Source organism: Siphateles boraxobius, unplaced genomic scaffold (assembly GCF_051911475.1).
Source record: "Siphateles boraxobius isolate OS27281-9 unplaced genomic scaffold, OSU_SipBor_1 75, whole genome shotgun sequence".
Taxonomy (NCBI): domain Eukaryota; kingdom Metazoa; phylum Chordata; class Actinopteri; order Cypriniformes; family Leuciscidae; genus Siphateles; species Siphateles boraxobius.
In genome coordinates, this window is record NW_027509203.1 from 164,124 (window position 1) to 182,562 (window position 18,439).

At 38.2% G+C, this 18,439-nt stretch overlaps 1 protein-coding gene and 1 long non-coding RNA gene across 2 annotated transcripts in view; both read left to right on the forward strand.

Annotated features, from left to right (window-relative positions):
* Positions 1-453: 453 nt before the first annotated feature.
* LOC143724513 (uncharacterized) lies at positions 454-2,888 on the forward strand. Its single transcript, XR_013197396.1, has 4 exons — positions 454-588; positions 769-936; positions 1,124-1,295; positions 2,206-2,888. It is a non-coding gene; the product is annotated as an uncharacterized LOC143724513 (long non-coding RNA).
* Positions 2,889-4,475: 1,587 nt separating this feature from the next.
* LOC143724533 (uncharacterized) overlaps positions 4,476-18,439 on the forward strand; it is a 55,276-nt gene continuing 41,312 nt past the window's right edge. Inside the window, exons 1-3 of the mRNA XM_077217649.1 lie at positions 4,476-4,708; positions 9,694-9,785; positions 16,372-16,580. Coding sequence (XP_077073764.1) covers positions 4,667-4,708; positions 9,694-9,785; positions 16,372-16,580 — 343 coding nt within the window. The 5' untranslated portion in view covers positions 4,476-4,666. The remainder of the gene's footprint in view (positions 4,709-9,693; positions 9,786-16,371; positions 16,581-18,439) is intronic.

Sequence of the window (18,439 nt, forward strand, 5' to 3'; positions counted from 1 at the left end):
AGAGGCTCGGAGATCGAGGCGTGTGTCAGCATCTACTGTAACGTTAAGTTTGTTTACCATTTATCATAAATGGTAAACTCGTGAAAAAGTTTCTAGTCTTTGAGCTGCTAATTTAAATAAGTTGCTTCTAAATATACACTCAGAAAAAAGGTACGTTATTAACCGTTACTCCCTGTACATTACTTCAAGTGTACATATTGGTACCTTTAGCTTTTGTACCTTAGGGTACTGCCCCAATGACAGCTTTGTACCTTTTTTCTGAGAGTGTATTTTTCTAAATTAAAGTAATATTGTATACTGATGTATTTCCATTGTAAGTTTAAAAGTTATTTTTAAAAAGACATTGATTTTATTGTTGCTGTTAAAACCTCAAGCTCACATTGATCATTCTTTCATTTTTCCAGAAAATTAGGTGGTTGGGGAAACAACAGAGTGTGGCCTCACAGAGAAAGAGAACATGATCTCATATTTATTTCAAGGCTCCTTTAAAAAACAGTCCAAGTTCAACAAATTTGTACATGAGATGGAGGTTCTAACAATGGAGCCAGTGCCAGCAGAATCCCACCAACAGACTTCAACTACAGAAATGCAAGTATAACATTGACTATTTTGTTTATTTGTCCTATGTTTAGTGGTCGACCGATATAGATTTTTTCTTTTATGCCTGATGCTGATATCTTATATTTTACTTATAAAATATAAAATATAATTTCTTTTTTTATAATAAGAGTTTCCAAGGGGCCAATTGGTTTTAATTGAATCTTTCAGGTATCCTGGTATGTCCTGCATATCCAGTACAGCAAGAAGCGACCAGACACCTTGGTGGTCAAAGACCGAATGCAGCGAACTTTTGCATGGCGAAGAAGGAAGATAAGAGATGGGATGACTGTGGAGGATATACTTAAGAAATACCCTTTCTTAAAAACACCCTCAGGGGTCAGTGATAACACTGATTTTATATCAGTTCTCAGCTTAAATGTTGATGTAAGCAAAAAGTATGTTAAAATGATCATTTACAGTTATAACTCTTTTGTAAAAACATTGTAATTTTCTAAACCGTCAGGTAAACAAATATATGTGCATTCAAGTGAATGATTAACTTTCTATTTCTGTCTATTTTCAGTTGTGTGATGAAGTTGACTGAATGCATTCATCAACTGTCAGCTTAAGCCAGCGCTACAAGAACGGCTTTACCAGTATTGTGCCAAAGGTGCTTGAGCTTGTTCAAAGAAATGCTCCATTAGCCAAAATCTACAAAGAAGCAAGAGAAGAGATGCTTGCAGAAGATCTACCAGGTATTGACATAAAACATAGCGGTTTTGTGATGATCTATTTTCAAACTTTAAGGACTGATAGTTTTGTTAATTAAAAGTATAGGTGCTCAACAAATACATTTGTTGAAAATGTGTGCTTAGTTTCCATACAGTATATCCTTGAGAAATTGTGATCTAGCGCTCGGCGATATGACAAAATTTTCATATCACGATACGAGTAATTTTATTTCACGATAATGATAATGATATATATCACAATATAAATAAATTATTTAAAAAAATGCTAGTGTAGAGTAAAACATTCTCAAACTTATTAAAGTAAACGGTTATCAAATAAGAACAAATAATGTAATTACAAGCTATAGGGAAAATAATTACATTATTAAATTCAGTTGTGGATTATTAATCTCCTGTCACGTTAAAGGCTTAGTTCACAAAAAACGTCGTCAATTACTCGCATTATTCCAAACCGTAAGATTATTGTTCATCTTCGAAAACACAACTGAAGATATTTAAATTAAATCTGAAATCTGAGAGGTTTCTGTCCCTCCATTGACAATGCCATTGTTAATTTTGACAGCAAATTTTTATTTAGTTTTAGTCATAGTCTTTTGAATAAAATGCCATTTAGTTTTATTCGTATTTTAGTAATCTGAATTGTTTTAGTTTTAGTCTACTATTCGGGCCAATCACAATGCACTGGATCGCTGGCCAATCAGAGCACACCGTGCTTTTCTGAACGATGAGCTCTGTAAAAATCGATGTGTTTCAGAAAGGAGGGGCATAGAGAAGCAACAATAATGTACAGTATGTGTAAAATAATGACTTTTTTTTTTTACCTAAAACCGCGTAAACGCAATGCATTAAACCAAATACACAAAATAATGTTCTTTTTATGACCCCTTGACCCCATTCTCTTTCCTTCTCACAGTTTGATGCTGATACTCCATACCCAACCATACAATTGGTAGAAACTGACTGGAAAATGGCTTTCTCCAAGAGGCTTCAAGTGGTTAGTGTGGAGCTATGCAGGGGAATAGGAGTTGAAGGGATAATTGCAGCCTTCAGTGCTTACTATGTTTTCAACTTGGCTTATCCACCCTACATGAAGAATACATTGACCTTCCTGCAGCATGCCATAGCAAAGATTACTGAGTTGGGTGGCAAGCCCCTTCCAATAACTTTTAATCCGAAGTTGACTTTGAATGGAGTATTATGAAACCAGGGCAAGAGATGGACTTTCAGGCCCTTGACACATACTCGGATGATAAATTGTTTGTGATCCTTAAGAATGTTTAAAAAGTTTAAATTAAATGTGTAGTACTGGGTTTGGTGAAATGTGTTTTGCTGATTTTGCTGTTTTAAGGGTATAAAATTACAATTTATGAAACGTGTACTGCTAGAAAGATGGCTTTGTCATTCTTGATGTTCAAAACCGTTTTGAAAGTATAAAAAAAAAATCTTAAAATGAGATCTAGTACTGATTTGGGGGAAAAAATATATTTCTTTGTGATTCTTGATGTTAACATGTTTTATTGCATGATAAAAAAAGGTAAATGTATTGTACTAATTTTGAAAAAAGCAAAAGTAAAATTGCTCAATATATGCATAGTTATGACACATTGTGATAGTGCTTAAAATATTCATCCTGTGAAAAATGTGAGTGTCATAATTTTGAATGTTTAATAAATGATAAAGAGCATTCTGGCCTTTTTAATGTGTTGTATGGAGTACAAATTTGCCATCATAAGGTACAAAACGCTTGTCACTGGGGCAGTACCCTTAAAAGGACAAAATTGCACCTTATATGGTACAATTTAGTCACCAGGGGTACATATTTGTCTTTGAAAGGTACATATTGCAAGGGTACTGATATGTACCCATGTGAAAGGGTACAACGGGTGTACCCTTGAGGGTCCTGCCCCAGTGACAAGCCATTGTACCCCTGAAGGTACAAATTTTGCACATTTTTTCTGACAGTGTAGCAAAAAGAGTGCATGTCTGTCAGAGTGCAACAAAGGGATCCAAATGCAAATGTTCTACAACAAAGGTGTTCACAAAGAAATGCTTGGCAGAGTTCTGTTTGTGACATATTTTTTATTTTCATTATCCATATTTAAAACTTTATCGACTAAAATAACTAGCTTCCGGCAGACGGCCGTACGCAAGTCGACTTACGCCACAAGAGCAACACTTTACGATGTATGAGTAGTGGTAACTTTGACGCCTCTCGCGGTTCAAACACACAGGGCTGGGTAACCGCGCTCGTCATTATGTTGTGCGTCAAGTTCAAGTGTTACTCTTTTGGCTTGAAACGATGCGTACTGCCGTCTGCCGAAAGCTAGTTATTTTAGTTGATAAAATTTTAAATATGGATATTTTTCTTACCCGAACGGATCGCTTCACGAAGGCCTTTATTAACCACCGTGTGGGGCGCTTTAATCATGAATGGATGCGCTTTGATGGACTTCCAAAGACATGCAGCCATTCAAACCCATTATAAAGCTTGGAAGAGCTGGGACATTTTTTTTATATAACTCCAATTGTATTCGTCTGTAAGAAGAATGTCATATACACCTAGGATGATACAGGGTGAGTAAATCATGGGCTAATTTTAATTTTTGGGTGAACTATCCCATGCTGACAAACGAGGTAATAATGTAACACGGCTGAACTAAACAAACTAATGACATTAGTAACCCTAACAATGTGGAGATGTGGGAAAAGAACACAGGAAACTCATAATTACAAACTAAAAGTCCATGAAAACTAAACTAAGAACAAACACAACTGAATATTTGTAACAGGGGACTCCAGAACATAAATAAAATATATACACTCAAAAATAATAATAAAAAAAGATTGATGCATTTCAATTAATAGTAAAATTCCATCAAATTGAATTGAATAATCCTAACGCATTCATAAAATAAATTTAGACTTAGAAAAAAAAACTAGAGCTTAATAAAACATTTTGGATTAATCTCAATGGAACAAGGGAATGAACCATTTAGTGTATGTGATTCATATTCATAAATATGAATAAATACCCCCCCCCACACACACACACATAAAAAAATGGAGCCACATAATCTTTTTTTTTTTTTTTTACTTTATTTTAACTTTATTTTAAAGCACAAACAACGTGCCAGAAAATGTTTGGCCCCGTCCTTAAATATGCAAGGACAGCTGAAAACAGACGTGTTTGCACTGGAAGAGAAATGAAGAGCACGTCAGACTTCAACACAATGCAACTGACTCATGGCAGCAGCAGCGACAACACAAATAGAAAGTGAAAGTGAAAGTCCAGTTAGAAAATATTTTGGCGGAGCTCGTGTTCATTTTAAGAAAACACAATAATCGATCAATTCAACGGGAAAACTTCGGACAGGATGGACAGGCGTACAGGAGATCCCGTGCTTTGCAGTAAACCGGTATGAATGATTCATTTCGCACCTGAACATCAGCAACAACACCATCATTACAAGCTCTGTTGTAGTTATCTGTTCTAGGGTTCAGAATGTAACTGCATATTCAATATTAAATATAGAATCCCAGAAACGACGCCTAACAGAAACAGAACGTTAGGTAATGTTTTGGAAGTTGTGTTACTTAAACTGTTTTTAATTGCGAGTGCGTTTTGTTTGATATTTTTGAGCGTTGCGCGAGGACAGCATCATTCAGTTTATACCTTCCTGTTTAGTTCATCTTCCTATTCACAACAAATATGACCAGGGCCGGAAACATTGATATTTATATTCTCGGTATATGTTGTTAGGATGACGTAGAGTAATACATATTTCGGTTTAGGAGCGCGGTAAAGTTAGTTTTTGGTTAGATATTCGCCGGACATTCGTTTTCTTTTGCCACTGTATAAAGAATTCTATAAAGTCGACAGTCTTACAAAGAATATAAATCAATACAAAGATTGCAACCAGTGTATATCGACATGAAATATTCATTTAAAATAACCTGACGTGCATTATAGCTGCATATTTATACCTGAGAATGCTGACTTATATGCTTTATACCTTAGATGTCTAAGGGAACGTCTACAAATTCAACAAATTGCGTTAAAACGTATTATTTGTATTACAGTTTTTTTCGATCGCTAAACGACAGTGAGCACAACTGGAGCTACATGTGCAAAACTCTAACTACAGTCTGCACTACCAACAGTCACCTGAGCTAAACATCTCACATCACCTGCAAAACTCACTCCAAGCAACACAACTCTTAACACATGGCTCAAAACAGACTCAGTGCAACCAAACACTACACAACCCTCACTGAGATAACACACACTGTCACTCAGAACACACTGAGAGGAACAACACTACACAACCCTCACTGAGATAACACACACTGTCACTCAGAACACACTGAGAGTAACAACACTACACAACCCTCACTGAGATAACACACACTGTCAGTCAGAACACACTGAGAGTAACAACACTACACAACCCTCACTGAGATAACACACACTGTCAGTCAGAACACACTGAGAGTAAAAACACTACACAACCCTCACTGAGATAACACTGAGATAACACTGACCTGGTTGCCAGTCATCTTTACAGTTTGAACTATTTTAGTGACTTCATACAAAGTAATATTTTTTTCAAAGAAAAGAGTGACATTCTTTCAGATGATTTATTTACATTTTTTTTTACATTGACTGTAGTTAGAGTTTTGCACATGTAGCTCCAGTTGTGCTCACTGTCGTTTAGCGATCGAAACAAACTGTAATTAAAATTATCTTTAAATCTTAAAACAGACATGTTCAAATTTCAAAGCTTGTAGTTTAGTTAGTAAGTTACTTCAGGTGAAATTTTGCCAATACCTCCCTTACTGTATGCACAGTACATAAATAGGCCTATATTTAGAAAAAAAAATACTGTAATCCATCAAAAGGGTTTTTTTTCATATTCGAAACGTTTTAGTACGTTTCTAGTGACCAGAATGACTTACTTCAGGTGAAATTTTGCTAATACCTCCCTTACTGTACATACAGTACACACATTTAAAAAAAAAATTTTTTAAACAATCACTGTAATCCACCAAATGGGTTTCTTTCATATTCCAAACATTGTAGTACATTCCTTGTGACCAGACTGACTTACTACGGGTGACATTTTGCCAATACCTCCATTATTGTACATACAGTACACAAATATTTGTAGAAAAGCGCTCAACCTGGCGGCTCCCCTTCTTTGGCCTCTGTTGGAGAGGGTTATGAGATGGAGAGGAGGATTATGAGATGGAGAGGAGGATTATGAGATGGAGAGGAGGGTTATGAGATGGAGAGGAGGGTTATGAGATGGAGAGGAGGGTTATGAGATGGAGAGGAGGAATATGAGATGGAGAGGAGGATTATGAGATGGAGAGGAGGATTATGAGATGGAGAGGAGGGTTATGAGATGGAGAGGAGGATTATGAGATGGAGAGGAGGAATATGAGATGGAGAGGAGGGTTATGAGATGGAGAGGAGGGTTATGAGATGGAGAGGAGGATTATGAGATGGAGAGGAGGATTATGAGATGGAGAGGAGGATTATGAGATGGAGAGGAGGGTTATGAGATGGAGAGGAGGATTATGAGATGGAGAGGAGGGTTATGAGATGGAGAGGAGGGTTATGAGATGGAGAGAAGGATTATGAGATGGAGAGGAGGATTATGAGATGGAAAGGAGGATTATGAGATGGAGAGGAGGGTTATGAGATGGAGAGGAGGATTATGAGATGGAGAGGAGGATTATGAGATGGAGAGGAGGGTTATGAGATGGAGAGGAGGATTATGAGATGGAGAGGAGGATTATGAGATGGAGAGGAGGATTATGAGATGGAGAGGAGGGTTATGAGATGGAGAGGAGGGTTATGAGATGGAGAGGAGGATTATGAGATGGAGAGGAGGATTATGAGATGGAGAGGAGGGTTATGAGATGGAGAGGAGGATTATGAGATGGAGAGGAGGATTATGAGATGGAGAGGAGGATTATGAGATGGAGAGGAGGATTATGAGATGGAGAGGAGGGTTATGAGATGGAGAGGAGGGTTATGAGATGGAGAGGAGGGTTATGAGATGGAGAGGAGGATTATGAGATGAGAGGAGGGTTATGAGATGGAGAGGAGGATTATGAGATGGAGAGGAGGATTATGAGATGGAGAGGAGGATTATGAGATGGAGAGGAGGATTATGAGATGGAGAGGAGGGTTATGAGATGGAGAGGAGGGTTATGAGATGGAGAGGAGGGTTATGAGATGGAGAGGAGGATTATGAGATGAGAGGAGGGTTATGAGATGGAGAGGAGGATTATGAGATGGAGAGGAGGATTATGAGATGGAGAGGAGGGTTATGAGATGGAGAGGAGGGTTATGAGATGGAGAGGAGGGTTATGAGATGGAGAGGAGGGTTATGAGATGAGAGGAGGGTTATGAGATGAGAGGAGGGTTATGAGATGGAGAGGAGGGTTATGAGATGGAGAGGAGGATTATGAGATGGAGAGGAGGGTTATGAGATGGAGAGGAGGATTATGAGATGGAGAGGAGGGTTATGAGATGGAGAAGGAAGGTTATGAGATGGAGAGGAGGATTATGAGATGGAGAGAAGGATTATGAGATGGAGTGGAGGATTATGAGATGGAGAGGAGGATTATGAGATGGAGAGGAGGATTATGAGATGGAGAGAAGGATTATGAGATGGAGAGGAGGGTTATGAGATGGAGAGGAGGGTTATGAGATGGAGAGGAGGATTATGAGATGGAGAGGAGGGTTATGAGATGGAGAGGAGGATTATGAGATGGAGAGGAGGATTATGAGATGGAGAGGAGGATTATGAGATGGAGAGGAGGGTTATGAGATGGAGAAGAGGGTTATGAGATGGAGAGGAGGATTATGAGATGGAGAGGAGGGTTATGAGATGGATAGGAGGGTTATGAGATGGAGAGGAGGATTATGAGATGGAGAGGAGGATTATGAGATGGAGAGGAGGATTATGAGATGGAGAGGATGATTATGAGATGGAGAGGAGGATTATGAGATGGAGAGGAGGATTATGAGATGGAGAGGATGATTATGAGATGGAGAGGAGGGTTATGAGATGGAGAGGAGGATTATGAGATGGAGAGGAGGGTTATGAGATGGAGAGGAGGATTATGAGATGGAGAGGAGGATTATGAGATGGAGAGGAGGAATATGAGATGGAGAGGAGGATTATGAGATGGAGAGGAGGGTTATGAGATGGAGAGGAGGATTATGAGATGGAGAGGAGGGTTATGAGATGGAGAGAGGAGGATTATGAGATGGAGAGGAGGATTATGAGATGGAGAGGAGGGTTATGAGATGGAGAGGAGGATTATGAGATGGAGAGGAGGGTTATGAGATGGAGAGGAGGGTTATGAGATGGAGAGGAGGATTATGAGATGGAGAGGAGGATTATGAGATGGAGAGGAGGGTCATGAGATGGAGAGGAGGATTATGAGATGGAGAGGAGTGTCATGAGATGGAGAGGAGGGTTATGAGATGGAGAGGAGGATTATGAGATGGAGAGGAGTGTCATGAGATGGAGAGGAGGGTTATGAGATGGAGAGGAGGGTTATGAGATGGAGAGAGGAGGATTATGAGATGGAGAGGAGGGTTATGAGATGGAGAGGAGGGTTATGAGATGGAGAGGAGGATTATGAGATGGAGAGGAGGATTATGAGATGGAGAGGAGGGTCATGAGATGGAGAGGAGGATTATGAGATGGAGAGGAGGATTATGAGATGGAGAGGAGGGTTATGAGATGGAGAGGAGGATTATGAGATGGATAGGAGGGTTATGAGATGGAGAGGAGGATTATGAGATGGAGAGGAGGATTATGAGATGGAGAGGAGGATTATGAGATGGAGAGGAGGATTATGAGATGGAGAGGAGGATTATGAGATGGAGAGGAGGATTATGAGATGGAGAGGAGGGTCATGAGATGGAGAGGAGGATTATGAGATGGAGAGGAGGATTATGAGATGGAGAGGAGGATTATGAGATGGAGAGGAGGATTATGAGATGGAGAGGAGGATTATGAGATGGAGAGGAGGATCATGAGATGGAGAGGAGGGTCATGAGATGGAGAGGAGGATTATGAGATGGAGAGGAGGATTATGAGATGGAGAGGAGGATTATGAGATGGAGAGGAGGGTTATGAGATGGAGAGGAGGATTATGAGATGGAGAGGAGGGTTGTGAGATGGAGAGGAGGATTATGAGATGGAGAGGAGGGTCATGAGATGGAGAGGAGGATTATGAGATGGAGAGGAGGATTATGTTCCAGGGTTATCAAGTTATTAACGGAGGCTACATTTTTTTAACTAGGATTCTTCAATTGATGATTATCAGTTGCATTTCTGAATATAATTTAAAACAGTATTTTTATATTTTTCAGAACAAGAAAAGACATATCCAGAGAATCAGGAGTCCCTCACGGTACACCCACCTCTATCGGCCAAGGTTTGAGGGAAAATATTTTCGTTCTCGGTAAGAATTTGTCAAAAATACAATCTGCAAACTCTTGAAATATAATGTTGACTACTCTCTTAGTTGAGTCATTTTAGCGAACCTGTCATCGTTGGTTGCAAGAAGGAAGAGTAGAAGAATTAACCCTATTTGCAGCAGTCAACTTTAATTAACAATAGATCAAAAATAACAAACATTCTGGAACAGGGTGGTATTCCAGAAATCAGGTTATGTGACATAGCCGAGTTTGTTTGAGGGTAAGTGTAGATTTGAAAATCCTTATTATTGTTGAATAATGGAAGCTACACCAGTTACTTTTGGCAAGAGATTTCCTTTTTATTATGTATCATGTGTCAGACAGAGAGAAACAGGCATATAAGAATAAGGCTAGATGAGAGGAGGTCTTCATTCCAGATTTCTCTATCTTCTCATCCCATCATGCTAGCTGTAAATGGTTTCTCCAGGTTTCTCTTTCCTTTCCCCATCATCTCTATGTTTCTCCTTCCTCTCACTCCATCATGCCTTTATGTTTCTCTGAGGTGGTACAGTAAGATTGAGCTTATATACACATCACAGAGAGACTTACAACTTCCTTGTAAGGTAGAAAAACATTTAGCTTATGTCTAAAAGTGAAATGTACAGCTAATGCACATGGTACAATCCACTTTCCACATTAAGAAACTATTTCTCAGTGTATACATTAGTGGTATAGAAATGATATATATTTGCAACAGTTGAAACATTCAACATTCACTTGCAAAGAGCATACCAACTGTACACATCTGAAGAATAATCATCATTGGAACATCTCTGCTAAATGAACATGCATACTTCTAAGCAAAATATAACTCTACCAGCTCTCTGCTCAGCACACATGTACAAACATAGTCTGACACAAAATACATTATGAAATTATTATGAAAATGAATAAAGAAAAATAAAACTAAAAAATAACATTAAACAGTACATTTTTAGTCTTCAGTAAGTAAGCAGATAACCTTGTAACACGCAGCCCTATCGGCAGAGGTAACAATTAAAAGGGAAAGTGTTTTCAGTACTTGTGTGTTGGGTGTAAACAATGAAGACAATAAAACAACTGATAGAAAAATAACATATGTATTGACACACAAATGACTAATATATATAACGAGTCCTTAGACTGTTAAAAGAATAGAGTTCTTGGTTACTGGTATGGAAGCTCTATTCTTTAGAGGCTTGTGCAAAATTCATAATTGGCCTCCATTCAATTCATGAATTGGAATTGAATTGAATTGAGGCTCTTTTAGGCCTGCTATTATTTTCCATGTCGCTGTTATTACAGGTGTCAAATCTATAAACGTTTGCAATCTGAAGTTGTAATGGACTTCTGAAACTTATAAAGTCCAGTGTTGACCATCAAATTGTGTAGAAAAGAAGCTCAAACAAATGTCCACCTCAAATTGTTTGGGAACTGGAGAAATGGAGTCATGTCCAGGGTTGGTGGTGGCGCAGTGGATAAGACACATGCCTTTGGTGTGAGAGACCCGGGTTCGAATCCACTGTGAGACACCAATGTGTCCCTGAGCAAGACACTTAACCCCTAGTTGCTCCAGAGGCGTGCGACCTCTGACATATAGCAATTGTAAGTCGCTTTGGATAAAAGCGTCAGCTAAATGAATAAATGTAAATGTCCATCATGTTCCACTAAATTACAATAAATCAAACTTAATTATTTGTTCTGTGACTAGAGCTTTTAACATTCATTGATGGGGGAAAACATTTCCTGTTAATGTAATCTGTACAAGTAGTTTAAACTAATATCATTATATCTGACATATACTGTAAAGCTTCATTGTTAAACACTTCACATACATATATACATATATATATATATATATATATATATACATATACATGAATTTCTTTGAATTTTTATTGAATTGGAATTCTGCTGCCTTTAATTCCAATTCAAACTGTAATTCTAGATCCTGTTTTTGACATCAATTCAAATTCAATTCAAATTCAAGAATTCAGGAGTCATTCTCAATTCAATTCTGAATTTTGCACAAGCCTGTTCCATACCATAAAACAGACCTCTGGAAATGCCTTTTTAATAGTCCAATATGTCGAGTTTCCACCCGTGTATATTTAATCCACCGTTTTATAATCAAGTGCGAGTGAAAGTTCCTGGAAGGGCAAGTGGCAAACAAAAGGGTCTTCACCGGGTAGTTCTAGGAACTCAGTTATAGGAACTAGCCACCAGGGTGGTTCCCTTAAGAACATTTTCCTGGTTGCCAGTAATAACTCTGAAGTGACGGAAAGTACAAATTAATAGACTGATGCATATAAACAAAATCACGTTAGAGGGTTGCAAAATTTAGTAGAGTAATGTTGGACTACCTACAATAATTATAACAAAACAAACAAAACATAAAAACTGGAAAAAAAGAAGAAAAAAATAGTTTAACGGTAACTTTAGTTATACATAGTTGAGTTATACATAGTTTACAGTCTTTGTAATGTGTTTTCAGCAATACATTTCAGTTTAGAAACAAATCTCTGAATTGCCTTTACCCAGACTTTAAGATGGAAGAATGTTGTTTTACATATGCTAGAAACATGGCTTTAAATGAAAGATTGGTGTCAAAGAGCACACCCAGGTTCCTAACTGATGACGAAGACTTGACAGAACATCCATCATGTGTTAGACAGTATTCTTGGTCTAGCCTTGTGGTACGCCATACTGAACTTTTGACCGATAAGACATCTCTTCATTTACTGCTACAAACTGATAACGGTCAGATAAGTATGATTTAAACCATGCTAATGCAATTCCACTAATGCCAACATAATTTTTGAGTCTATTTAAAAGAATGTTGTGGTCAAAACGGCCTTTTCTAATATCTTTGACAGAAAAGGGAGATTCGAGATCGGCCTGTAATTGACTTATTCTGTAGGATCAAGTTGTGTTTTTTTAATAAGCAGTTTAATAATAGCCAGCTTAAAAGTTTTAAGTTATTAAGAAGAGGATCTTTGACCTCTGGAAGCATCTCTTTCAATAGTTTAGGTGGTATAGGGTCTAACATACATGTTCTCGATTTAGATGATTTAGCAAGTTTAGACAATTTTTCCTCTCCTATTGCAACGAATGAATCGAATTTTTTGTCAGTGAGACTACACTGCACTGTCTGATGCGATACTGTAGTAGATGGTTGCATAGTTATAATTTTCTCTCTAATATTATCAATCTTGCAAGTAAAGAAGTTCATAAAGTCATTATTGCTGTGCTGCTTGTAAAAATCTGGGGTCGAAGCTTTATTTCTCGTTAATATCGTTAGCCACTGCTTCAAATAAATATCTGGTTTTAGTTAGGTTTCTCTCAAACACAGCATATTTAGGTTATGATCTGTAATCATATCATTTACAATAAATGCTTTTGAATAAAGGGATCTTATATTCAGCAACCCGAGATTTATCATTTATTCATCTGTATTATAGCTGTTTTTTTAATTAGTTGAAAATCAATTAAATTTTTACCCTTAAATGGGTTTGGGAGTTTTTTGTATTTCCTAATTCGTAGAACAGACACAGTCTCTATATGATGATATCTAGGTGAAAAAGCCTCTATGTGATGGGATTTATCTGACCTTGGTGACGCGAGGCCGCTAGCAGACGGTCGGTTTAGCCAGTTTGTCTGCTTTCTGACCTGAGCCCCAGACTGTCATGTTTGAACTCTGAGACTATGTGCCATATTACTAGAGAGAAGAGCAGCACCATCCCAGGAGGGATTTATACCATCTCTTTTCAATAGGTCAGGTCTGCCCCAAAAACTTTTTCTATGGTCTATGAATTCTATATTATTTTGCGGACACCACTTAGACAGCCAGCCATTGAGTGATGACAATCTGCTAACTATCTCATCACTCCTGCGAACAGGAAGGGGGCCAGAGCAAATTACGGTGCCTGACATCGTACTTGCGAGTTCACACACCTCTTTAACATTACTTTTAGTGATCTCCGACTGGCAAAGTCAGACATATTTAGCACTGCATATTTACAAGGCTACCGGCTCTGAAAGTTAGAAGATATTTTTAAATAAATGTTATAATCATAATAAAAATTTGTCATATTTGTTTAATAATTGGTACAAAGGAAACAGACATCTAAAACCATAGACATAATGGTCTTTGAATGAAAGACCTTCCGGGTAAAGCCCCGCCCACTTCAGGTTTTATACGAATACAGATACGAATCATTTTGAGATTGTTACAGATACAAATATTGGCTCCGCTGCACACCCCTAAACTACACTGTTGTCACGGACCTGGCTGGAACCACTTAAAAAACCTCCCTGTAGAAGAAGCTCTAGTACTCTGCTTCATTTTAATGTTGTTGCCATGAAGTAGTGTGGAAATCAAGTTTGATTTCTAACTGCGTAGACAATGGGTATGTATCAACATTACACCCTTGATTTTTTGAAAACAAGTCAGAGCCTATCAGAACCAACACTGCTTTGGTTATTTGATATACTTGTTGGTAAAAGTTACCATAGAAAACCAGTGTAGAGTGCTTATACAGGGTAATAAATACAGTGCCCTCCACAATTATTGGCACCCCTGTTTAAGATGTGGTCGAGGACTTCTAAAAATTCTCCTTATTTTTTAAACAACATAGAACCCAAATGCAAAAAAAAAGAGAAAAATCCAACCTTTTATTTAAGTACATTACTTTGGTGGTAAAAAATAAAAAAAGCATTTAGAAAAAAAAAAACCCTTGAAATCATGTGTTCCACAATTATTGGCACCCCTGATGTTAATACTTTGTACAACCCCCTTTTGCCAACAAGACAGCACTTAATCTCCTCCTATAACATTTCACAAGATTGGAGAACACAGAGAGAGGGATCTTTGACCATTCTTCTTTGCACAATCTTTCTAGATCATCCAGTGTCCTGGGTCCTCTCTTCTGCACTCTCCTCTTTAGCTCGCCCCACAGGTTTTCGATTGGGTTGAGGTCTGGGGACTGAGATGGCCATGGGAGGACCTTAAGTTTGTGACTGCTGAACCATTTCTATGTAGATTTTGCGCCATGTTTTGGATCATTATCTTGCTGAAAGACCCAATGACGACCCATCTTCAGCTTTCTGGCAGAGGCCATCAGGTTTTTATTTAAAATGTCCTGGTAGTTCAAAGCGTTCATAATGCCATGCACCCTAAACAAGGTTCCCAGGGCCTTTGGAAGAGAAACAGGCCCACAGCATCACAGATCCTCCACCATACTTCACGGTGGGCATGAGGTGCTTTTCGGCATACTCATCTTTTGTTTTACGCCAGACCCACTTAGAGTGTTTGTTACCCAGACTTTAAGATGGAAGAATGTTGTTTTACATATGCTAGAAACATGGCTTTAAATGAAAGATTGGTGTCAAAGAGCACACCCAGGTTCCTAACTGATGACGAAGACTTGACAGAACATCCATCATGTGTTAGACAGTATTCTTGGTCTAGCCTTGTGGTACGCCATACTGAACTTTTGATCGATAAGACATCTCTTCATTTACTGCTACAAACTGATAACGGTCAGATAAGTATGATTTAAACCATGCTAATGCAATTCCACTAATGCCAACATAATTTTTGAGTCTATTTAAAAGAATGTTGTGGTCAAAACGGTTGCCAAAAAGCTCAATCTTAGTCTCATCTGACCAAAGCACACGATCCCAGTTGAAGTCCCAGTGCCGCATAACAAACTCCAGACGTTTACGTTTGTGAGTGTTAGTGAGAAAAAGGCTTTTTCCTTGCATGCCTCCCAAACAGCTTGTTGGCATGTAGAGAGCGTCTGATGGTTGTTTTGGAGACTTTGTGACCCCAAGATACCACTCTTTGATGCAATTCTGTGACAGTGAGCTTAGGACTTTTTTTTACTTCTCTTACCATCCTCCTCACTGTGCGTTGTGGCAAGATAAACTTGGGACCTCTTCCGGCCTTCTTTGTCACTGTTCCAGTTGTTTTAAACTTCTTAATGATTCCTCTGACTGTAGATACGGGCAAGTTAAGGCGAGTGGCTATTTTCTTGTAGCCATTGCCTGACTTATGAAGGTCGACACACATCTGCCTTGCTTGAATGGGGTGTTCTCTTGTCTTTACCATGTTGACAAATGGGTAAGAGAATTAGGCCTCTGTGTCACGTCATATTTATACCCCAGGGAAAAAGGAAGTCATGAATTACTAATTAAAAATTCCTAGATACCCTGACCAACTTTAGCAACTACAGAAAAATGTATTTTAAAAAAATCAATTAAAATTTTCAGCGGAATTGGTAGGGGTGCCAATAATTGTGCGACACATGATTTCAAGTTTTTTATTTCTAAATGTGTGATTTTATTTTTTACCAACAAAGTAATGTACTTAAATAAAATGTTGGATTTTTCTCTTTTTTTGCATTTGGGTTCTATGTTGTTTAAAAAAAAGGAGAATTTTTAGAAGTCCTCAACCACATCTTAAACAGGGGTGCCAATAATTGTGGAGGGCACTGTAGCTATTAATTAATAACTGTTAGCAACCTGAATTTGAATCTAGGCAAAAATCTGTTTAGATAACAATCTTATAATAATTTCTCCTTTTCTTAGCTTCAGGTTTTTCAGGACTATGGAGGAGCGTATTTTACAACGTCCAAATTTTGCAATGAGGTACCAGAGGCATCATAGAGGTCATTGGACCAGCCTACAGCTGAGCCGTAGGTCCAGAGCCTCTTCTCCTCCCAGACAGCGGTTCAATAAAGGCCTGGACAAGAGTTCCTTCACAGCACTTAGACAACACATCAAACCCGGCACCACAGGTTAGCTGCATTGTGTGTATCTGTTTGTTGCAAATTTTGGTTCAACTGATTTTTATATACAGTGTATAAATGACCTAGCCTGGGTTTCCGCATACTGCCTTGCGTGCAGCTCGATTTTATTCACGCTGCTAGGCAGCCTGGATTCCATGGACCAGATTTTCGCCTCAGCGAGGGGACCAATCACAGAACGGGGAGGGAGCAGCAAGACAATGACGACTCGGTGGTTTTTTCGATAAAAACATGTCTGTAGAGTGTCCATATATACCTTCTACCCTCATGTTTGTCTTGCACAAACGGCAATAGTCGCTGAACGCCATCGTGCACACATAAATCTCTGACCCATCGTCTTCTTCCTCGTCTAATTTCTGTCGCTCTACATACGTCATCTGGTATATGAGCTACGTACAGATGCATTTGATAGACATTCATAGCACCCAATAAACGGCTCTGGGCATTCGTAGACCACGCCTCAAATACGAGAAAATGAACATGTGGTTCCCAGACCCACGTCTCAATGAGACTAGGTCTGACGTTAGCCAGACTATAAATGTCCTTGGATCCGTCTTAAAACTAGGAGGTAGTGATATAGCTTTCTGCATTCTCCTCATTGTAGCTTTACAGAATTTCTCAAGGTCTAGTCTCTAATTACAAGTAAATCTTAGGAGGAGTGTGTGTAAGGCAGGGCCACAAGTCGAAAATCAATGGGGACTTGGGCCAAAAGTGCCTATGCACAATAAAATTAAATCTAATAAAATATTTTTTAAATGAAATTTAAATTGTTGATTGCAGCATTACATTTAGATCTGCTCATGTTGGGTTATACTTTTTACATGTTTTACAGCATTTCACATTATAACCAATCAAACGGTGAACAGTTCTGTTGAGCTTATGATTGCAGTGGCCAATCAGAGGTGTTCGGATTAGTCATCGCTGAAACGCTGGAGTTTTGTTCAATGCGTGCGTTCGCTGACTGAATCCAGCACTCTCACAAATTCTCTCATCATAAACAAGTGCAGATGTAGAAGTAAGAGATTCATTTCACAGTGTAGATAGCTTCAGTGATTACAACAGGAGTATTTTTGACAGTGCTTAAACTCGTGCTAGACTGAAGTCAGTGATAATGTTCTTTGATGATGTAAATGTTCTTTGTTCACTTTATATGGCTTAATGTATGCTCTGTTTGAATAATTGTGAATATTAATACTTTATAATTGACTTACATTTTTTTTTACATTGTGATCATGTTAAATACAATGTTTCCAGTTGTATTAACCCTTGTGCGCTGTTCGAGTTCTGGTTACAGCCTGTATGGTACGGGTCAAATTGACCGTAATTGGATTCAACCCATTCCCCAAAATTCACACTATAAAAAAAAGAAGAAGAAAAAAGAAACTTACAATAAGGTTCAAATATTTAACTTTTAATATCAATACTTTTCACACATTACAAAGAATAAATATCTGAATGTGATTTATAAAAAAGTTTTTAACCACTATTTTTAAAACTGCCCCTACCCGACACCCATGGGACACTTAACATTATACATTTAATTCAATTCACATTTATTTGTATATTGCTTTTCACAATACGCATCGTTTCAAGGCAGCTTTACAGAAAATGCTTGAGTCTGCATTACAATTTAGACTACGTTTACGCGTGGCCTGCTATTTCCATGAATGGACATTTCACCCTCTCCTTTTTCAAAAATAATATTGTGCACACCTGTCAGTTTTCAGAAAAGTGTTCGTTTACACGAGTCCATGTATATATGCCGTCAAGAGCATGCCAAACCTGTAGGTGGCAGTGTAACGAGAAGCTCAAGCCCACGTTAGCCAATCAGAATCCCGAAAATAGCAACA